A 23,449-nucleotide genomic window follows, 5' to 3' on the forward strand; every position below is an offset into this window, starting at 1 on the left:
TTACCCTGTCACAGAATACATGTTTTCCCTGAACCACATAGATCAGTTCTGTATGTACAGTAACAGTCCTTCAGACAAAGACAGTCTGTCCATGCAGACGTGTATCATTTCACAGGGGGTTATGGAGACAGAGAGGGGGGGCAATGCTACAGTATGTAGAGCAGTGGTTCTTAAACGTTTTCATGTCAAAGACCCCCAAATTGATGAAGTATTTGGCCGCGGACCACCATCTGAAAATGTTTTGTGCCAGGGACCCCCAGAAGAGAAGATTTGTGTTAAAAATTCAAAATATATTTTTAGATCAAATTTGAGATTTTTTTTTGTGCAAACTCGCGTGAGCTTGTATATCTGCTATTTTTGAATAGCCAAAGTATAAAATATGGTTAAAATGATTGTGATGCTATTACCTAATTATGCTGAGTTCACAGACAAATGCACGCACACACACACAAGCAGTTCCTCTTGCTAGCAGCTGTTACATCCAGCACTGCAATGCATGTACACATCTTCAGAGGTTTAATCACACATACAACAACAGCAGCAGGAAAGGGCTAAAGTGATACTGAACGCTACCATTTATTTTCTTTTTATACGGAAGTCCAAGTGTTATTGCAGGCTTTGAAAGGCCCTGGAGCAAAACTATGGTATTAAAATATTAATGGATACATTAAATAAGCTATGTATCAATCTTGGTGAAGGATTACAAGCAGAGCTATACTTCTTTTATTTTGGGCATCTATAACATATATACAGTACATAGATATATGTACACACACCATAGAATGCAAATGAATCATTATTTAATGATACGAAATATGCAAGTCCTTTAATTTACACATTCTCTGAAGAAGAGAGTCACGACATCTACCCTTTGATTTTCATCTCCTCTCAAGTAAGCGAGCCATGACATGTCTCTTCCTTGACCCCAATTATTTTATTTACTTTAAAAAGTAGATCATGCTTTAGTACATTTTCAAGCTACTGTATCAGACAATGGATCTAAACAACGCTTAGATATCGATGCTCTCTCTGCCTTCTTGTCCCTTATCCCTTTTCCTCTCCTCTGCCTCTCTCTTCTTTGTCAGCCTTGCAGTGGAGAATCACAATGCTCATTTGCAATCATGGTTTCATGAGGCACCATGCACTAGTCTGGACTCAGGATGCCTGTTCTGTGTGCGTATGTGCATGCATGTAGGCGTGTGTGTGTGTGTGTGTGTGTGTGTGTGTGTGTGTGTGTGTGTGTGTGTGTGTGTGTGTGTGTGTGTGTGTAAGAGAGGGCTAGGACTGAGGGAGATGGGGGGAGGGGTGATGCCAGAGAATCATAACCCTCCTCCTCCCCCTCTTGCTTTCCGCTACTTCGTCCCTTTCTCTCTCGTTCAGCCGCTCTACCCTTTTATTCACCCTCCATCCTCACCTCACTGAGGGTCGGTATACCATGCTGCGACCGTTTACAGTCAACAGACCAGACATGCAAGACCCGGCATCCATGTGTTTGTGTGTGTGTGTGTGTGTGTGTGTGTGTGTGTGTGTGTGTGTGTGTGTGTGTATAATTTTTGCTTGTGTCTTCTTTGTGCGTGCGTGTGCGTGCCGAGGGCTGATCAGCTGTAACATTCCATCAGCGGTCAATCTTTAGGGACGGTCTAGCTGGCTCTGACGCTGCCACCTCCCATTTACTGCTGAACATGACTCTTTGTCAATGCACATCTCCTCTCCTCTCCACCCAGTTTATCCTCTCCTCTCTACTCCCCCATCCCTTCCTCTCATCTGCTACAGTATAGACAGCGAAAACTGTAATGTTAATTTAACTCTGAAAGTGTAAAAATGGACCCCTCACAGTTAAATAAACACAACCACATTTTACTGTGTACCTTCCTTCCCCTTGCGCTCTTCTCCTCCTTCTTCTCTTGACTAAAATACAAGCTGGTGGTGCAACAATAGCTGTGGCACTGCCTCAGAGGGAGAGAGTGAGAGAGTAATATGAGAACAAAGAAGGATTGAAAAGCGAGAGGAAAGAAAAGACACACGATGGATGGAGAGGAAAAAGGTCAGAAGGGTATGAGTCAGGAGACGATGAGTGAATGGATGACAGAATCAAAGAGGGAGAACAGAATGAAGAGGAGCAGGCAGGGGTGGAGAGAGGGGCGCACATCAAGAGGAGGAGGAGGTATAGGGAAAGGAGTCAGGGAGGTGGAGAACGAGTGAGAGGAAGAATAATTGTCCTTTGGTCTTCAAAGGGATGTTTGTTGTTCATCGGGCTGAACTAACATGAACTGAGTACTTTGGACTCCAACTCCAATCAGACAGATTTTTCACATGATGTCATTTCATACCTCAATGTCTCTCTCAAACACTTAAAGGGAACCCAATTTTGAACATAAATCCTATTGTCCTGACGTGAGGAGATTCCCCATGTCTTCTGTGTATTTCTCTGCGAAACGATGATGTCAAATGCATAATTTCACGGTGAAACAACCACGCTTGATGTCATTTCACAGAGAAATACACAGAAGACATAGGGTATATTTGGGCCACACTATATTCTGATCTCCTCACATCTGAATAATTGGAGTTACAGTAGGTTGGAAATCTGTGAAGCTTTCCTTTAACACCAAAACATTTGAAAGAAACCAAGTTTAGAGGCCGTCTCTCCTCGTCTCAATTTACTAATCTCTAGAGATGACAAAGTAGTTTTAAAGTTTGAGTTACGTCCTACGTATCAGGTGATAGGGATTCATAATAGGGCTCATAAAATGACACTGCTGATGTTACAAATATGCATTCCTGGAGCCTGGTAGAATATTATTGATTGTGGTATATAGGCACAGTAATATAGTTTACCAGAGCTGCTTGCACAGGCTGAACTAAAAACTGTAAAATGTTAATCATTTTAATTTCACTTCCATCCTCGTTGAAAAGAAACATGCACCTGACGATAGCGTTCTGTGGAGTTCCGGTATTTCCTGATTCACGTCTATTGACCTCTCCTGACCTCACCGCGTCCTGACTGACCTTTAGTCTCCGCTACGAGCAGATCGATATGCATCGGTGGAATCATCCACAGAGTGAACCATAGTCAAAACAAAGCTCCCTTGACATGGGTACAGACATGTAATTCTGGGGAGTGGGTGTGGTATGGTTTACAACTCCCTGGACTACCAGAACAGTCAATAGTTACATTTATACGGCTTGGCTGTCAGATGCACTCTGGGGAGTGCATCTGATGGAATGGAATGTATCAATGGAATTTTTATCTTTTCCCCATTTTTCTCCTAATTTAGTCGTTCTGCCAATTCCCACTTCCCCTTATACAGCAGTCTCGCAAGCCAGACTGTTGCCTTTCAAATGCTTCCGTCATACAGTCTGGAGCACGGAAGCTCTGAAAACGATCCGGGGGTAAAGCGGATGTCCCACCTCCTCCCTGCTTCTGTTTCGTCTTTGCAGTCGCGTACATTTGTCCTACTGTAAATCATATTAGTCGAAGCACACATAGCTTGCTGCTTAGCAGAAATGGGAGTTCAAAAATACATTTGAAAGACCCTCCGATACATGTGAAGTTGCCAGCCACTTCTTTTCGCCTGACAGTAAGGAATTTCAGGATAATGTAACGCTATTGTTTCTAGTTGGGGTTCCCCGCTGAACAGGCATACTGACAAACCTCCAGGAGTCGCTAGCGCAGCAACAGAGTTCGCCCTCTCCCCACCCGGCTTCCCTCTAGCGAACACGGCCAATTGTGTTCGTTGGAGCACCCGGTCAAGCCCTAGCCACCGCGGGGAGGTGTGGTGTGCAGGAACTTTGCCCCATGTGCCACCCTAGTGCCTCAGTGGACTGGTTGTTGGTCAGTTCCATCATCATCTACCTCAGGGGTGTACAATCTTTCTTTCCAGAAAATGTTATCCATGTTTTGTTTATTCATGATAATGAATGGACAATTAATTGTTCGACAGCTGATAACAGCCAAGTGCACGCACACACAAGCACCATGGTTTGACCATAAAATTGGTCTTCATCAGGCAAACAGATATTTCCGTAAGGTTTTTAAAGGCACACCAAAGCTTGTTTCAAATGCAGATACACAAATGCATGTACGGAGCAACAATAGGTTATTATCAGCAAATTCAGTTCAGAAATTAACCTGTGCAGTGTTTACAGTATAATAAACAAATTAAATACAAGTATTTGTTCATTACATTATGGTTAAATTGCCATTCTAATATTGCTCTACACAATTCTGCAACCCAGCAGACCATGACCCGTAACTCACAGTTTGTGCACTACTGATCTACCTAACAGTACAGTACATGTACACTACCTACCTATGTGTCTGTATTAAAGTATCATCCATTTAACCATGCATCTAATCCATCCATCCTATGTGATTGATAACTCGGAACAATATTGACTCATAGCAACCGCTGCGCGTTGCCATGTGAATCGAAAGGCTTGGTTTCCTTGGCAACTACAGTATGTTCCAATGCCACTCTCCCTCCTCCTGCCTGCAAATCGCTGCCGTCGCGCGGGAACCTTGTATCTCCATATTTCAACTTTTCATGTTTTTTTCGTAAATGAATGCCCTATACTTCGTCATACGATATAGTGTCAGGCAAAGGTAGCCGATCCACAAGCTCACAATGCACCGCAATGCGACACGTTGTGAGCTTGTAGATCAGCTATTTTGGAAAATGTTTGAAAGTGAAAGCAAAAGAGGGTCTGTGGGTTTTAAAAATACTGAACCAATGAAAAGTATTAACAAGAGCGTGTGACTAAATAAGAACTACAACAGATCCATTGGAACACAGGTTCTTTTTTTTTCTGTTTCCTGAAAAGTAACGCTTTTGGACATACAAGGTTTCCACCCGACAGCGACAAAATCATTCTTGATAAAATGCGATGATGCAAGGGAAGCAGAGGGAGTGTTAATAGTTACACCAGTCAGTAACACAGTCTACAGGCAGTGGTGAGCAGGACACAATGAATTATGTCCTTCCTTTATCTTTTAATTATTTTTCTGCCGTAGTCGATATTACCTCATGTGTACATAATAAATGTATAATTAATATTCATTTATTTACCCATAATGCCCACATTAGCCTCTATATATAACTTGTGTATCGTTTCTAATAGGCATGAATTATCTCAGAAATAATAACTAACTGATATAGTTGTATAAGATATAAGTATTCCTTGTAACTTAACTCTGATTCTATTAAATAAAAGGAGGCTGTAGGCTGTAATGTGTGGGGTTGTTCGTTATTCTCCTGCCCTTCATTTATGCCGTACATGTGCGCCTTTCTTTGCCCTTGCTGACTTTGTGCAACTTGACACCTAATGCCTTCCTGACCCCCAACAATGTATGATGTTGAAATCTATGTTGACCTCCATCGTTCTCTCTCTCTCTCTCTCTCTCTGTCTCTCTCTCAGGTGGTGGGTGCTCATGCTGTAACCAGTGTGTGGAGCTGACGAGCCCTGGTTGATGCAGTGAAGTGTTCCGCGGGGATAAACGCGAGCCAACGGTAAGAATGAAAGATGAGGGCTCGGGAAGAGGAAAGGGAGGAAATACAGTACAGTTAACACGTCAACACAACATCTGAAAGCAGCAGACCGCGGACAAACACCATATGGGCCACGTCGAGAGGAGGAGATGGAGGAGATGGAGGGGAGGAGGAAGTGAGATAGAATGAGGAGTTGACCAGGGAGAGACATGATGATGGTTTGAGGAGGAGAGACGAGGGGAAGGGGAGGATGTAAAGCGGAGGTTCTGAGGAGGTTCATTTTCATGTGAACGACCCCCAAATTGATATGTATTCAAAAACAGAGACATTTTTCTCTTTTTGTATTCAAAATCGTTCACATTTTTACAAGATTGGCTATTTCTTAATAGCTGCAGTATAAAATAGGGTTATTGTGGTTACGCTGACTGTGACGCTACATTAACTAATTTAGCTGGGGACCCCCTGGAAGCCCCTCCCTCAATGACCCTTGGGGGTTTGAAAACCACTGATGTTCAGGAGGGTAAATGGAGGAGTGAGGAGGGTGTAGTCATAGTTTCATCTGTGTACAACACAGCTGCTTCACAGCCCACTGCGTTCAGCTAGGGCAGGCCTTTTCAAACTTACACATATATTGGTTTAAATTAAGTAGTATAAAACGTCACAATTGTAAATGAGAAAAAAATCATAGTGAGGATATTGTAAGAATAGTCATTCATACAGTAAATGTTTCTGTATTGTAATAATAACTGAATTAAATTAAACTACTACTAATTCAGTTGTTACGCCATGGAACCCCCTCTAGGTCCCACTTTGAAAACCACTAAGGAGATGGGCATCAGCAACAGAGAGAACGTAGCAGATGGATGGACAGAGGGAGGAGAGAGAGAGAGAGAGAGAGAGAGAGAGAGAGAGAGAGAGAGAGAGAGAGAGGTGTAATGATTTTATCATTGATCGCAGACAGGATGGTCAAAGGCGAGCGTTTTTGTTTCTGTACTGTAGTTGTAGTCTTGTACTGTACACTTAGGGTTTGATCTCAGGGTTGAACATGCAGAATGTTTCAGGGACACTCCGTCTTTTCAGGCTGGGCTAGAGAGAGCTACGTCTGTCTGGTGGTGCTGTCTGGAGCGGGTTTGCTTTTCAACCGTTCAGTTAGAGAGTGGAGATGTGTCTTTATAGAATCTGAAGGAGCCACTCTAGTTGGTTCCTCTTGTTAGACTACAGATGAGCGGTGTGTGTGTGTGTGTGTGTGTGTGTGTGTGTGCTGCGTAGGCCCGGTTATATAAACGAAGCACTTTGCTCGATTTTCAGGACGACTGATTTTCCAAGTGTAGGCTGAGTATATAGTGAAAAAGAACAAAGTCCGCACACTGGTTCTCAGCATCACTTTTTAATTGCTGCTTGACAACATTTCGATCACTTGACCTTCACCTAAAATTCTTGTAGAAGGCAGAGTGATCGAAAAATTGTTGTGCAGCAATAAAAAAAGTGGATCTGAGAACCAGTGTGTGGAATTTGTTCTTTTTCACTGTTGATCTGCCGTTTGTCCAGCACCTGTACTTTGATTGGGAAGTGCATGCACTATCTCTTCTAGGCTCAGTACATACTCATTATGTATAAGGGATGGGCATGGCCACACATACGCACCAGAATTGTCAGCATGTTGGCAGGTAACGTTCAATGCATGGAGTTCAACATTGGTGAGCTTAACTGGGCATCAACCAATAGGATAGAAGCGCGTGGCTGACCCCACTTGGCAGGCAATTCGCTTCAATGTCAGTCAAATGAAAATGAAAAGAAGAACAATCCGCCCTGCACAATCCGCAAGACAACATGGCGTTCGAAGTCTCACATGCATTTGCTACTCCCATTCAGTGACCGTACATCAAGGGTACGGTCGGTCACACATGCACAATTGCAGGGGATAGAACTGAAACGCGTTTTGCCGCCTCGATATGCAGAGGCTCCACCCCTTCACTTACTTAGAATGGACGTAAACAGAATGTGACTGTTCAGTCGGGCATGTGTGACTGTACCCTAAATCAGGCTTAAGTATGCGTTTATTAAGATGTAAAATAACCCAGTGGCCACAAGGCACACTTCCGAATTCATAGAATTGTCACTGCTAAGTATAACTTTCTTAATCTTTAAGTGTGTGCGTGTGTGTGTGTGTGTGTGTGTGTGTGTGTGTGTGTGTGTGTGTGTGTGTGTGTGTGTGTGTGTGTGTGTGTGTGTGTGTGTGATGACTAGAGATACAATCCGTGGCTGTGTAATATATGGAAGCATCAGTCACCCGGATTAAACGCTCGCATGTGTGTGTGTGTGTTTGCTCAAACCAATCACCACTTTCATTTGCGCACTTATCATCTGTTTGCACCCGAAGGCCACCAGTGAATCTGGATGGCACCATGACAGAAATGCTCTGTGACACGGACAGGAGGCGCCGGGAGTGTGCAGCTGACTAGTGAAATAGAGAAGTAAGGAGGCCACGATGGCTGCCGGCACTAATTTTTGAGGAACCTAAGTTGGCATCAGAGACAGAGAGATAAGAGATAAGAGAGTTTTGTCCTCACAGTCCGCAACTAAATACACTATATCAGGGGTCTTCAATGTTTTTCAGGCCAAGGACCCCTTAGCTGACAAAGAGAGATGAAGCAGGAACCCCCAATACATGTTGTATGAAATGAAGTTGCCTTTTCATAGATTTCATATATAGCTTCATAGACTTGTTTGACAGCACTATCATCAGGGTTGTGCAAATTCATGTTTTATGTTTGTTTACATGTTTTCTTTTCTATTAATATGTTGGATTCATGTTAATTATATTTTCAGACATTTAACTACTTAAACCCTCAAGACTTAGTAAACTTGACCCTTGGCTAGGTACTTGGTCTGCTCTTTTTTCCCTCTACACCAAACCTCTTCGCCGAAAATGGCCAACAACGTGTGGCGCTGACGCGTTGTGAGCTGGTAGATCGGCAATTGTCTGTGAATGTTCCCCCAGAATAGGGATGCAAGGGTTCAAGTGGTTAATTTAAAAAAGAAAAAAGGTTCCTATCACACAAAGATTTGGTCTCCGACCCCTTGTTGAAGACCCCTGCAAAAGACCCCTGCAAAAACAAAGAAAAAAACAAACAGCAAAAGGATTTAGAAAGTATATGTTAAGTTGAAGCTAAAGAATAAAAATTCATTTAAATCGTGCAACCCATCAGCCACGGGGGAAGGAAGCAGAGAAAACAAAACAACAGTCTTTAAATAGAGGGCTGAAAAAGAGAAGTGTAAAGTGAAGTGGACAGAAAGATCAACAGACAGATAGACAGACAGAGAGAGGGGGAGAGAGAGAAAGAGAGAGAGAGAGAGAGAGCAGAACTTAAGAGTCTGTGTTACTAAGGGAACGAGAACTGGTGCCACCCTGGGACACCTGTGCCCACTCTGAAGAGAGCCAACCTGGTATTAGCTCACTAGCACCGAAAGGTTGCATTTCCACACAGCCGAGAGAGAGGGAGGATAGGAGGACAAGAGGAAGAGAGGAGGAAGAAGAAACTGAGGGCAAGAGATACAGGAAGAGGCAAGATAGTCTTTCAGAAAACACGGTAAGGAGAGAAGCTGGTTTTGCAGAATGTCATGAGGGGTTTCGTCTGCGAAGCTAATTCTGATTTGTTTTAAATATATCAGTGTTGTTGGGTGGAAACCTTGCTCGTCACAAGCTTTCATTAACCTCTTAAACCCCTTATGTGTAACCGGAGTCCCTTAGGGCTCAATACTAGTGGCCTTTCGGTTTTACGTTATTGTGGGGAAAGCTTTCGCCGAAAATAGCCGATCGACAAGCTCACAACGCGACGCGTTGTGAGCTTGCCGATCTGCTATTTTCAGCAATACTGATGCTGGGGTTTAAGTGGTTAATACTTTTCATTGGTTAAATATTTATGAAAAACCACTTTCAACCCAGTGTCCCTAGCTCAGGCATGTCATTATAGCCGATCGTTTTATTTAAAAAAATCTTTCCAAAACAGCTGATCTTCAAGCTCACGCGTCACATCGCCATTTTTGCTACTTTTGTGTGACACTGTCACACGACAAAGAATAAACTAGGGCATTAATTTATGGAGGAAAAAAAAAAAAACATATGGCGACAAGGTTTCTGCCTGATAGTGACAAAGTAACATTGGGTGAATTGTCTGATGCTTCATATTAACAAAAAAATAGTCTGCTCCTCCATTTGACCTGCCAGATGTTCCTAAAGATGGTTGTATCAGTTTACTATAGTTGTGTTGCAGTAGTGCTGCTGCAGTCACCTGCACAGCGTGTGTGTGTGTGTGTGTGTGTGTGTGTGTGTGTGTGTGTGTGTGTGTGTGTGTGTGTGTGTGTGTGTACCTGTGAGCTTGTCAGACACAAACACATACTCCTAGCTGGATGTTGTTTTCCACATGCACTGCTGAGTGGCAGCAGACCATCATAACCAGGCCAACAGTATCCTGGCAACCACCAGCCACGGCAGCACTCTCTGGATGGATGCATCACATACCATTGTACTGTATGCATATAGTGTGTGTGTGTATGTGTATGTGTATGTGTATGTGTATGTGTGTGTGTGTGTGTGTGTGTGTGTGTGTGTGTGTGTGTGTGCGCGCGCGCGCGCAACCTATAGTAGTGGTTCTCAATCTGTGGGCCAGGGCCCCAAGTGAGCACGCAAGTAATTGGCAAAACACCAACATTTTTATGATCATATGAAATTAACGTAGAGAAAAAAAAAAAAGAAAGTCATGGTATGTTTTTCCTTGAAAAGTCAGTTTTCATTGTAATACCACTAAATGGGAACTTAGAGTATACTATGTTAGTTCCATTGATCGAAGCCGGAACACGATCAATTGATTGATCATAACATGCTCTGAAAATGCATGCGGCCCACCAGTCTGCCCACTTAACACAGCAGTCAATGAATGGCTATGAATATCTTTTGCTGGGGATCCCTTGGAACCCCCTCCACTCCAGGACCCCTGAGGGTTGCCGAACCCCACTTTGAGAACCACTGGTATAGGCCCAGTACAGTAGCTCCTCCTAACACACACTCAGCCTGTTGGATTCGGCAGTGATCAGAAACCTTTGAAGCTTACAAGCGAGACTTCTACGGTATCTTGGATCTCAGCATGGCTTCACCTTTGCAATGACCTTGTCAGGCTCCAAGTGTGAATATGTAATTAATATATTCATAGCATGGAAGTTCAGCCTGTATCTTAGTCGACCAGGTGGTCTAAAGTCAAGAGGAGTCAGGGTGATTTTCATCACGTTTTGGAGCCATTATCTATCGTTATAATCTTACAATAATTATAGCTGGAGCCTTGGACAGTAACTAAGTACATTTACTTGAGTAAGTAAAACGTTTTGAGTATCTGTACTTGTGAGCTTGTAGATCGGCTATTTTCACTATTACTGATATTTTTGGTACTTTGTAATTAGTACTTTTGAATACTTAAGAGGGCTAGGACTCTTTAGTAGAGGTTTGGGTTGTGTAGTTACCTTGCCATGATGTAACTCCAAAGGTGGGCAAGAAATCTTATATTATAATATGTAATATTTGACCAAGAGTATTTATACTTTGACTACTGGAGTTGAGTACTTTGTCCACCACTGTATAGTTGTGACTCAGCAGGCCAGCAGGCAGCTCTCTCCATCTCTCTTTCTCCAAACACTATTGATTTAACTTGGTAAGATAAAACTCTTATATATATACACCGGTATATATATATATTATAGACAACACAGAACGAACATCTACCTAGAATACAATAAGCCGTACTGTCTTCTCAGCTACATCGCGGGTGGTAATTCTAACTTCCTCCCCATCTCCCATCTCTATCTGCTCCTCAGTGCTGCATTGCAACACCAATTACTGCTGAGCATCAGTGAAAAGGCCTGTGCTTTTTGCAGGACGGTGGCATCTCGTAAACATGCTAATGCTAGGCATACATTACTCGTGGCGTGGCAGTGGCACAGAGATGTAAAAGGATATGAAAGCGGAAGTGAAACTTGGTAGTTGCTTCTCTTAAGGCAGAACCTGCCTTAAAAGGCAGGTTCCCTCTCTGATCATAGCAGGTGGAAACTGAGACTAAACAAGGCCTTCGTATCTTACTGATAACAGTGAGACTAACATTGCAGAGAACATGAGAAGTGGGTTTTTGCATCTGAAAGCAGATTTAGACCTTGTAACAAATTAGGATGTAACAAGTGACAGATTATATTTGGTCAGGGGGCAATGAAATCTATCTTTAAATTGGTTGAAATTGTAATAGAGCTGTTGTAATTGCATTTTCATTGATTTTGTGATAAATGTTATGACATTGTGAGTTGGTAATAGATAATGAAATAATCACCAGATATATAAACAAATCAAGCAATAATACAATTATAATACAATATAATGATATCAGTCTAAACGTGTACTGTATATTATCTGGCAGTTATACTATGTTAGCAGATTGTAGTACATTTGTAAGATATTTCACTAAACTTTGCCCAATAAACACAGCTTTTTAAGGACTCTAATCCACATCTCTATCCAAACATTTTCTCCCCTGAAACCAAAGAACCATGTTTCAACCTGAAAAATAAGCAAAAACTTTACTTGTATGATATCTTTTCCACTGTTAGTAGAGGTGCACAATATTGTTGTGCTTGCATCTAATGATTAATTTATACTCCATCATAGAAGATATCAGCTGTATGTACTACACACATGTTCATAAAGGAATCTTGTCCTAATGGATTTGTCCCACTTCCCTTTAGGCCTATTATCCGAGTTGTTTTATTACAGTGCTTTTCTATTGCCCATGGGCATGGACGTCAGAGAGCTTGCCTTCTCTCATAAAGGTTCTATAGACTCCTGTACATGAAGGGTATTAAGCAAGAGTACCTCCCATATTGCAGGCTTTTATTAAGTTACAACAGTAATGTAAACGGATTAAAAGCCCTGCTCAGCTCTACAGCGGCTCCCAATGAGCGAGCTAAGTGATTCAATGCTGGATTTACAGTCTTTTCTAATCAAATACAGCATGCATTCTAGATTTCAATGCAAACTGTGGTTAGTGTCAGTCATTTGTGATTGGTATGTCTGACGAGATGCCAAGATGGAAGAAGAAATGCGGAAAGAGAAATGAGAAACATGCAAAAAGGTTGAATAACTAAACATCTAAAACTAAACTAAAACTAAGACATCTAAGAACAGCAGTGTGGCTTCCATGTGGATCTCTCACTGTGATGCCAGTCATCTACATATTTGAGCAAGGTTTCAGCCCTATCTGACCTACATTGAGTTCAATTAAAGTTTAAAAAGTTCAAAATAAAACATACGTATATTTGAAACTTAGTACATCCTTGGCATACTTGCAGCATGCACAAAAGATCTGGCACCGACTGGTACAGCGGTTTGCAAGATTATCCCCGAACTCACAGATACATACAGCCCCTTTTCAAGCCCCTACAGCGCCACTCCACAAGAGCTTTAATGCAAAAGATAATTTTATTTCAGATGCATATATACTGTATACACACTCATGTACTGTATATCCAGTGCATTAAAACTAGATGTAGGCTAAAATATTAACAAAAGGAACAATACAATATTGCAAAATATGTGCCGATCTCTTTGGATTGCCAGGTTCTGTGTACTGTATGTATTTTGTTGTTTCCTTCCGTCCAGGTTGCCAGACATGGGGAACCTCATTAAGGTCCTAGGCAAGGATTTAGAGAATTGTCCACATTTTTTCCTGGACTTTGAAAGTAAGTGAGCACTGGGATGTGTGTTAGTGTTTGTGTGTATGCAATTGAAATGTGTGTGTGTGTGCGTTAAGTGCGTGAACCAGGGGCGCTGGTTGTGTAGTTGTGGGGTTGTGGAGGGTATGTTTGGACGTGGGGTCGGCAAGGTTTTGATGGTGTGAGGGAGTGACGTTGTGGATGTGGTTTGTCATTATCAGACGCTCTCTATTCCCACTCCTGGACGTCGAGGGGTGCCATGTTCCATCTGAGCCATTTGGTTCTCTGTAGTCTCGCGAAAGGCAGATGATAGGATGTCTCCACCTACCGATATGTCTGGTGCCGTCTAAATTCAGTGCAGTTGCTAAAACTGTGTGGAAATACATAAAAAAAAATAACTGCACTGCAGAACTAATGCAAAGTCTTTAGGGAGGTCCTTCATATATCTGAATAGTGACATGATTTGTTTTCAAAGTGGTAGGCATACGTTTGTAAGTGGCTGTTGTTAGCTCTCCACTGTTCTAGCCATTACATTGAATTTAGATGTCACCACCAGATGTATCGGTAGGCGGTGATCTACAAATCGCCTGACTAGGTTCTATGTGACATTTGAACTTTGAGTCACATTTTCAAATGATAAACTTCCAGGGGGCAGCTTCTTCTCTTAACCCATTCAATCCGGGAACGCATCCGTCTGTGTCATTTTAGATTTCTTTGGCTATTTTTGAAAAACTTTGAATATATACATTTTTAAAGCGAACATTTGTAAAATATTTTTGTTCCAGGGACCTCCAGAAGCAAAGATTTGAGTTACAAATGTTCGCTTTAAAAATATATATATTCAAAGATTTCAAGCTTTTAAAAAAATAGCAGAAGCTCATAGCGCTGCACCGAGTGCCTATTCTTGAATAGCCAAAGTATAAAATAAAGGTTATAGCTCAAATCTAAAATGACACAGACGCGTTTCCCGGATTGAATGGGTTAAAACCCCGGCGTATCAAAACCAAGAGTGGGATTACAGACATGTCTTGAGCACCCGTTGCCATCCCACCTTCACCCATCATCATGACTCCATCGTATACCATTCCAACGACAACCTGTTATAGCCAACTCCCTACACTCCACTCCTCGCACATCACACACACAAACACACACACACCACACATCCCCCAAACACCCCACAAATCCCTCATCACCCACAGACTTCTCCCCTCTTTCTGTTCCAGGGGGCTCATGGGAAATCTCCTGAAAGTCCTGGCTTGCGCCGAACTTGAGCATGGCCAAATAGTTTTCCTTGACTTTGAACGTGAGACCATCCGCTTTTTTTTTTTCCTTTTCTTTTAGTTCTCCCTTTTCTCCGTGTTTCCTTTGCTTTTTTTTGTCCGTGTTCATTCCGTCACGCAGGGTTCGATTTGGTGGGGGAATGGGGTGAAATCCATCCTCTGCTTTTGATATCCCCCTCTATGATCATACATTTGTATCGCTGTTTTATACCTGCTTCTGGTCAGACTATATTTAATACAGTACTTGCATTTCCTTTTGGGAAATGTAGACGTTTCATCTTAACACAACAATGTAACAATTTAATCAAACACGCCACATTAACCCTGGCATCCCTAATCTGGGCAAATGTTTCAAAATCTGTCCAAATGTGTCAACATGTCACAACATTTTTCTTTTCTTTAAGATTTATACAGGCCTATAGCAAAAATAGCAACACATCTAAATGTGACATGTTGTGACATTGAATTGAAATTGTGAGCTACTACTGTAGATCAGTAATTTTCGTTATTTGTCATACAAAGAGGTATACAGGGCTTAAGTGATTAAGAAAATGTCTCCCCGTTTCTTTTTTCATTTTTTCAAATCGAACCCTGCAGTCACTCTATGTTTACCAGTGTGTCATCATTTCAATGCACCCATTGGCCCCTGTTCCCTCCCTCACACGCTCCTTAATCTTTTGTTTTGATTTCTGCTAAAGGGACTGGTATTCAAACGCCACTCAGCTTCTGTTTAAACTTTAAACAGAACAATAAAAGGCTTTTAAACTTTAAAGCCATCTATTCAAGTATAGTCAGCTGTGCACGGTGGGCGGCAAAATGGAAAAGAAAAGAAAAAAACAATAATATATATAGTAATGCTCTGATCAACGGTTTTATTTCTCTTATAAACAATCTAGCAGATATACAAGCTCATACGAGCTTGTAGATCTGCTATTTTTGAAAAATCGTGAATTTGAATTTTTTAGATTTTTTTTCAAAAAACTGTTAGGATTTAGATTTTTTTAAAGAATCGCCTCAGGTCTTTAGCATGTGTATGTGCGTCCAAATGTCTAAAACAAATATGTAGATATTATATGTATATACAGTACGGTATCTAGACATGTGACCCTCTGAGGGTATACTTACAATGTATCCTTGGTGCTTCATTACATTCAGTATACAGCAATACTGTATATAGAGTGACGGTCATTGATATGCTATAAGTGTACTCTAAGTCTACATAAGTACAACACATTTTGATATAGGTAAAAGTATCCAAGAACACATCAATAACATAATGACATCATAGTTATGCACATCTTGATTTTAACCTTTATGTATAATAAAGGTATAATTTGAGTGGTTTCAATTATTTATTTATTTTTACCTGGGTGTATGAGGTGGAGAGAAGGCATGGGGAATATAAGGATACTCAGTGTACCTTTATGCGTGTACGTTTACCCATTGGTGCTGGTTAAATTAGACTCTTCAGGTTAAAAAGATGTTCATGAGATAATGCTCTGACCTCAATTTGGACTCTGCATAAATACAAAAGAAATGACAATGAATGCCAGTCCTTTTGATCTTTCTATCGCTTGGGGATAATGATACAAAAATTCCATCATTATCCCTCTAACTCTGCATCTTCCCTCTGTTCTAACCTGTTGTGTGAGCCAGAATGATCTATCAGTGTGTGTGTGTGTGTGTGTGTGTGTGTGTGTGTGTGTGTGTGTGTGTGTGTGTGTGTGTGTGTGTGTGTGTGTGTGTGTGTGTGTGTGTGTGTGTGTGTGTCACTCTAACCAAGTAAACATGGCCACCTCCATTCGCCACCCTCTCATCCTCCCAGTCAATGGACTTTAGCCTTAATCTATTCCACCATAATTCTTCCTCTCCCAAACATCCCTTAACAGCTGCTTTCTTACTTTTTGACTGATTGTATGTTACAAAATGAGCGGGCAGGCTCACTGATGGCAAGAAAGAGAGGTTGTCTTAAAGGTTGAATCACACCTTCATCCATAACAGCAGTGATTCACTTCAACTTCAAAAAGGACCTGGAATTGATTAGGTTGGACTGTGACAACTCTAGACACTCCCCTTCCCCCAAGCCATCTGTGAGCCGTCCTACTCAACCCAGAGACAATAGTCACCTCTGTCACACAGTTGGAAGTCTGGTCTAAAGTTAATCATAAAGTTCTACGGAGAACATAATGTTAGCATATAGGGGTGCAGCAGTTAATCGAACTAACCAATTTATCGATTATACAAAATAATCGATTCTAATGCAAATAGTCGATTTTGGGGGGGAAAAAATATTTTGCTTCGATAATCAATAGTTGGAGTCAGGAGCCGTAACTTGGTGCCTTTCTGTTAAGTGCAATTAATGATCATAAGCAAAACGGCGAGTGACTTCCAGCCACAGGCTACAATGCAGTATCATTTGGCAAACCAAGAAACTTAAAAGCATCTCTGGACATGAGCCTAACTAAACCTGGTATTGATGCCAGTATTGCAGGGAAAAACTATACTTCAAAAATACGCCTACCCATACTAATTCGTAAATCATGCTCTGGACCAAATCCATATTTGCTTCATTGTTAGTCGATGGACAAAACAGAACTTTGAGTGCATTTTGAGCCCTGGCTACACATCAGTTAACATTGTGATGTTTATAACAGCAACAGAGGTGGTAGCTGTACAGTATGTGTATATATAGTATACTGTGCATTTACACTTTCACTTTGGGTGCACAAAAGCACTCAGGTGAGCAGCTTGGAATTCTGGCCCCTACACAACAAAATTGTTTAATTAATCGAATACATTTATTAATTCAACACATGACCTTACGGGTCAATTTTTAGACCAAGTTAAATTACCACACAAGATTTTACTTTGTGATCTAGAATAGATCATACAAGAACCAAGATAATTACAATTACACATAATACACAATAAAAGCTATAAGCCCGAGGATATTTGAGGGACCCTGTCTGCTGAGGGGTTTTGGAACCACCCCCAACCATGAAGGCATTCCCATACACACGCTTTAAGCAGATGTCACATACAGTACCTGAGTCATACATTAGGCACAGATGACTCAAGAAGAGAAAGTCCTTGTGTATGCAACACATACACGTGTTCTGGCTTGTGCGCCAACAGTACACTGCATAGGCAAACAATGCATTACAGAACTGTTACTGGGAGATGCCCTGCAGCAAAATCGAGTGCATACAGTTTGTGTATAGCGTTCAATGTGTACAGTATGTATGCCTGAAGGCCCTCCCCAGTTGGCTTAGCTGATCTCAGCATCAACCACATAAGCTATTTAAACTCCATCATACAACAAAATAGCAAAAATTTACGATCTACACCTTACAACATTTTCAGTATTTGACCATTTGTGACAATTTTTGACATTGTCATGACATGCCTAAAATAGGCACGGCAGGTTGAAAGTCTAACCACACCCCCAAAAAAGTCTAACAAGAAATTGTACATAATAAACGTGATAGAGCTAAAAGTAAAGATCATTACATCTCTCTGAAGGGGTCTTGTGTCATTCCAACCCCATATAAATCTTTGCCAAATGATTTTTTGTGGCATTTACAGGTCACTAGTTGGACAACAGTTCCAGACGTCTGGTGATGATGCGGTTCTAATTTATCCCCTGAAAGTTCAAATGAATTATTGTCCATCTAGATCCCACACAAGCGCCAGCTACTCCTTAATCAAACCCAACGTGTGTGACAGAGCATGACTTGTGGCTTGGGTTTATATCCATCTCTGGTATTCCGATCAGAACGACTAATCTATAAATCTAATCTACAGTTCACAGGCCAGATCCTGACCTCAGATGTGCATGGCTGTGTTAACTCATAGACAGCTCGAAGTGAACTCGCATTTGATTACTTTGAATTGTGGTGATACCTTTTAAAGGGGATTAAAGGAAGTGGTTACACTGGTGACTGATGTCAGGTTTTTATCTGGTCTTTTAAGGGCTATATCACTTGACATCCCATCAGCGCCTCCTCTGCTCTCTAACGCCTTTCTCTCTTCCCACCCCTTCCCCTGGTACATTCCATTTTACCCTCTTTTTTTTTTCTCTCTCTCTCTCTCCCCCCTCTGGTTTATCTCTACTCTGCCGTCAAACATCATCTCCATCTCTCTCGTCTCTCTATCATCCCCTCCTCACTATCTTTCGACCCCTCGTCCACACCTCCAATTCTCGCTGCCTCGCTCTCTTCGTTTCCTCACTCCCTCCCCCTCTTTCGCTCTCTCTCTCTCTCTACTTTCTTCCTTCCCTCTCTACCTCCCCACCTCTTGTACTTGTTTGCTTCGTGCCTCTCGTCTCTCTCTCCTTCCTTCTACCTATTCTCCTCCCTCTGTACCTCTCCCCCGCTCTCTCGTATGTCTCTCTCTCTCCCTCTCCAGATGCCCAGCCCACGGAGGCAGAGACAGCCGTATGGAACCAGGTCAGCGCCGTGCTGGAAGAGGCTCATGGGATCCTAGCAGAGCTGCAGTCCTATAACGGGGCGGGCCAAGAGATACGAGAAGTGAGAGGAGGCTGCATGCGCACATTAACCAGTCAATAACACGTGTTAAACATCAATACACTGCCAGTTGGCTATTGCTGTTTAGTGCGGAAAATGACACCCACGTGCTAGTTCCGCCAGCACTGCCAGAAACATTCTGACATGCTTTTAATGACAGAGAGTGTCTATTGGTTTCTGGAAAACAATTTAGAATTGGGTGTCAATGATGATATTCATGGCATAAGTAATTATTTATGTTGCAGTTCAATAGTGGCTTCACAGTTATTGCAATGACATAAAGCTTTCGTTAACCACTGTAGATCGGATATTTTCGGACAAAACGTAAAGTGAACAATTCTTTAAATAGGGCTTAAGTGGTTAAACCACTGGCATGCTTCGTCTGTGGTTGATCAAATGTTTGCTCATGGTTTGATGGCTATGCACCGTTGCCCATTTTGTTCATCTGTCACCCTTGTATGAACAACTCCTGTTGCTGTCTTTGACCTGGCTTGCTAACAAATACTGACAGAACAGATATCTCTCATTGCCTCTCCTAATCTTGAAGGCTTTAAAGGCCAAAACAATTCCATTCTTCCGCCCCAGTCATGCATCATGCATGCTAATTTGAAACAGAAACTAGTGCTCGCCAGTGATGTTGTGTCTCAGTAACGCAAGTGGTGACCACTTGGGTTATGTCTGCTGGTGAAGCGGTAAAAAATTGTCTCTCTTGTTTGAAATTCCGTGTTTTTGTAACACTTCAAAATTATGCGGGACCAACGGCTGAGACCTTTAACAGTTTGTCTTGTGAATAGCAGATTCATACTCTCAGCACAATATGACCTTTAAAGTGATATTTCACTTGGCTAGACCACTTCAACTTTTCCACATGATGCTTGCATCTTCAACACAGTTCAGGAGCGGTCACCGACTCACCTTCAACATTCAGGTTTCGTTCTATCTTGATCCCAAAGCCATTACCAAAGTGAAATGTTGCTTTGAAGGGAGACAGGAAAGGGGACGTGTGTAATATTTGGAAAGTAACGTTTGTTTGTGTTTGTGTCTTTTCCCTCTGTAGGCCATCCAGAACCCAGGAGACCTGGCTCTTCAGGAGAAAGCATGGAATGCAGTGTGCCCCCTGGTGGCCAAGCTCAAGCGCTTCTATGAATTCTCCCTGCGACTGGGTGAGAATGGGCAAAACCTTCTACCTGCTTTTTGCGTTCCTGCTCTCCCAGAAGTTAACCACTTTCAACCCGGCATCCCTATTCTGGGCAAAATGTTTCAAAACAAAAATGAATGAAAAAAACAATCCCAAAATTAAAAAATCTTAAAAAAAGAGAAAACAACTGCCAATCGGCTATAATCGCTATTCGTCGTACGACTTAGTTTATAGCGCTTACTTGGTTAACTGCCTTCACCTGTCGCTCATTCGGTCTACTAGTTAGGCCTGGGGCAGCAGGCGAATGCAATGGCATAGCTGGCTGGATGGAAAACCAGGAGTACCAGCGGACCCAGAGGACCTAGTGGACTGGGAACCATTGACAAAGAACATGACAGGTGTATATAGAGTGAGGCGTACTGAAGGGCCTAGAGCAAGGATGAGATGAGGGGAGACATACTGTACAGTAACAAGGCAATGGAGTGCCATAACAATGATCAATGTGGTGATGTTTTTACTTAAAACACAGAACGACTCAGGCAGCATTCATAACCTACACACCACGCATCCTTCCTGACATACACCACACTCTGCCGCATACATAAATACTCTTACATTCTGTATGTGCATGCGCACAACCTCTCTCTCTCTCTCTCTCACACACACACACACACGCACACACACACAAGTTCTCATCTCAGCCAGCCCTGCAGCAGGCTGACCTAGCAGGCAAGCAGCCGTTGCTACGGAAACAGTGGAACATGGTCGTCAAGCGGCGAGAGAGAGGGAGGGAGAGAGAGAGAGAGTGAATACAGGCAGAGGAATCTGTTCAGTGGACACCGCCTCTGCACATGACACACCGTTTCTCAACATCGGGTCCGGGGTCCCTCCAGGGGGTACAAATGGACCCTTACAGGTCTGTACCTCTGAGAGTGTACAAATGGAATACATTTGTACACTCTCAGAGTTAAACTAACACTGATAACCTTAGATTGGGGTCCCAAAGATAAAATATTTTTTAAAGAAAAGGTTCCATTTGTACACTCAGTTACAGACCCATAAGGGTCCATTTGGACCCCTGGTGAGTCCCCGGACCAAACATTGATAAACAGTGTAATAATACCTCCATCTACTATACCTCATCTGGTCACCCAACCACAGCAATAACAAGCTCCAACTAATAATTAATGGTAATGCATCAATGATTCATGCCTGCACTCTAAACATTATTACCTCTTGTTGACATCGCCCTAAACCCCCCTTCCTTCCCTATCTGCCCAGAGAAACGGATCTGATCACATGACACTTCTGTGCTTCTGATGACTGGAAGCCCCCCCCCCAAAAAAAAACACAGAACATATCCTTGTATCTTTTCCCAATGCACCGGCAGATCTGGTGCTCTCCCAAACAATGAACCACACCCCCTAGAATGAGCACACATCTCAATGCCTTGATTTATATTGACTTGGATGGAATGGCAATCAGCATCATGTCAAGAAAATTGCCACGTATTTAGAGCTGCACCTTTGATTAATAGAATTGAGAAGCAGTCTGATTAGCCACTTAAGCCACTATTTTGTACTTCCTTGTACAACGGTGTCATGCAAAAATATACAAATATAACCGATCTACAATTTCACAATGTGTCGCGATGCATTTTGAGGTTGTTGCTGATTTGCTATTTGTGAAATCGATGATTCTATTAAAATCGATTACTTTTTATAATGAATTAAATCGATTACTTCGATTACCTGTTGTACCCCTACTATGCGTATTTCGACATTCAGCCCGCCTCGGTGACGGTGCTGCCAGGCAGCGGTCATGGCTCTGCATGTGGGAAGAACATCAGCATGTCGGTGTCTAGTATTCACAGCTCTATGCTTGCTGAAGGGGTGACAGCAGGAGGGAGAGTTGCTAGAGTGGGGTTTCTGCCCGGGCCCTTTAGATGAAACGCATCAGTGCTGTATTTATAGAAGGCCCCTGTTGCATTTTTAATGCGAAGGAAGAGATGGGTCCTCGGGAGACTTTGGTGCTGAGGCGTTACTACACTGACTGTACAGTCTCCATACGGTCAGGGTTCAATGGGTTATCTTTTAGCATACATGTACAGTATGTGTGTGAAATAGAGGGCATGCATGGTCACTGTTACATCAGGTCATGTCAAAGCATGGGCTCCCGAATCACACACGGTGTTGACTGGTACTACTGTACATGTGTCGAATTATGTTCTGTGATATGACTTTTGCTTTTGAGGTCTTAAGCACAATACATACTTCTGCCGAAATCCGAACTCTTTTTCGGAAAGGGAGGTGATATAACTACAAATTGTCCTCATTCCGTGCTTCAGAAAGGTTATAATGGGAGTCAGTGCTGCGTATTTACGCTATGCTGGAAACACCAGCAGCACGAGGAGGCGCCGAGTGTCTATTCTGCGCTGTGTGTTCACGTGTGACTTTTTATTATGCTTGCCAAGGAGTTTAAATATTTTTTTGGAAGCGTTTTTAGGCGAGCGCCTTGCGTTTTCAGCTGGGAAATAACGCTTTGGTGGACTTACAGCCTTATAGAAACATTACGTCCCATCTTACAGTATGTGTGAAATATTGCTTGATAAGCATAATTTCTGAGTGTATAATCAAACTCTGAGAGTATGCAAATGGTCCCTTACAGGTCCATTTGGTACCATTTGCATACTCTCAGAGATTGATTATACAGTCTCTGCATTTGTACAGTCTCAAGAGTTCTAAGGGGATAAATTAACTTTGTCCATTGCAGTATGAGTACATAAGATTTGGGGGTGGGAAGCTAACGCCTTTGTTTGTGTGTATGCAGAGAATGCCCTGCGCAGCCTGTTGGAGGCGCTGACGAGCCCGCCATACGCTCCCATGCAGCACCTTGAGAGAGAGCAGGCACTGGCCAAACAGTTCGCTGAGATCCTCCATTTCACACTCAGCTTCGACGAACTGAAGGTGAGCAAGGAGAGGGAGGAGAATCAGAAGAGTTGCTTGAATAACACCAAGAAGCCTCGTACAGGAGCACATCACCCATTTTCAACCATTATGTTCAATATAATTGGTCCTCACTAGTGCTCATTATAAGTTGGCACAATTTCCGTCAACTCGCTTTGTGTCTTAGAGGTGGGCTGTGGAAAGTTCATAAACCTGACTACTAATGACATCATCGATGGGGATTCCAAGCTAATAGAAACTACAGCCTTTCTCTTCCTAGAAGGTTTCCATGCTATAATAGAAGTTATTGTTCTTGCACCAA

The 23,449-nt window shown here is 42.3% G+C and overlaps 1 protein-coding gene across 4 annotated transcripts in view; it reads left to right on the plus strand.

Moving 5' to 3' along the window:
* The window catches only part of fam49al (family with sequence similarity 49 member A, like), a 40,270-nt gene that overhangs the window by 10,692 nt on the left and 6,129 nt on the right, over positions 1 to 23,449 (plus strand). Inside the window, exons 2-6 of one of the 4 annotated variants that reach the window (XM_080442906.1) lie at positions 5,419 to 5,510; positions 14,462 to 14,541; positions 18,926 to 19,047; positions 20,102 to 20,207; positions 23,012 to 23,148. In XM_080442906.1, the coding sequence (XP_080299032.1) occupies positions 14,469 to 14,541; positions 18,926 to 19,047; positions 20,102 to 20,207; positions 23,012 to 23,148 (438 nt within the window). In that variant the 5' untranslated portion in view covers positions 5,419 to 5,510; positions 14,462 to 14,468. Of the gene's footprint in view, positions 1 to 5,418; positions 5,511 to 8,317; positions 9,080 to 11,469; positions 13,263 to 14,461; positions 14,542 to 18,925; positions 19,048 to 20,101; positions 20,208 to 23,011; positions 23,149 to 23,449 lie in introns of those variants that run through there. The other 3 variants (XM_080442907.1, XM_080442908.1, XM_080442909.1) reach the window with 3 other exon arrangements.

This window comes from Gymnoscopelus braueri (genome assembly GCF_963280865.1).
Source record: "Gymnoscopelus braueri genome assembly, chromosome: 11".
Taxonomy (NCBI): Eukaryota; Metazoa; Chordata; class Actinopteri; order Myctophiformes; family Myctophidae; genus Gymnoscopelus; species Gymnoscopelus braueri.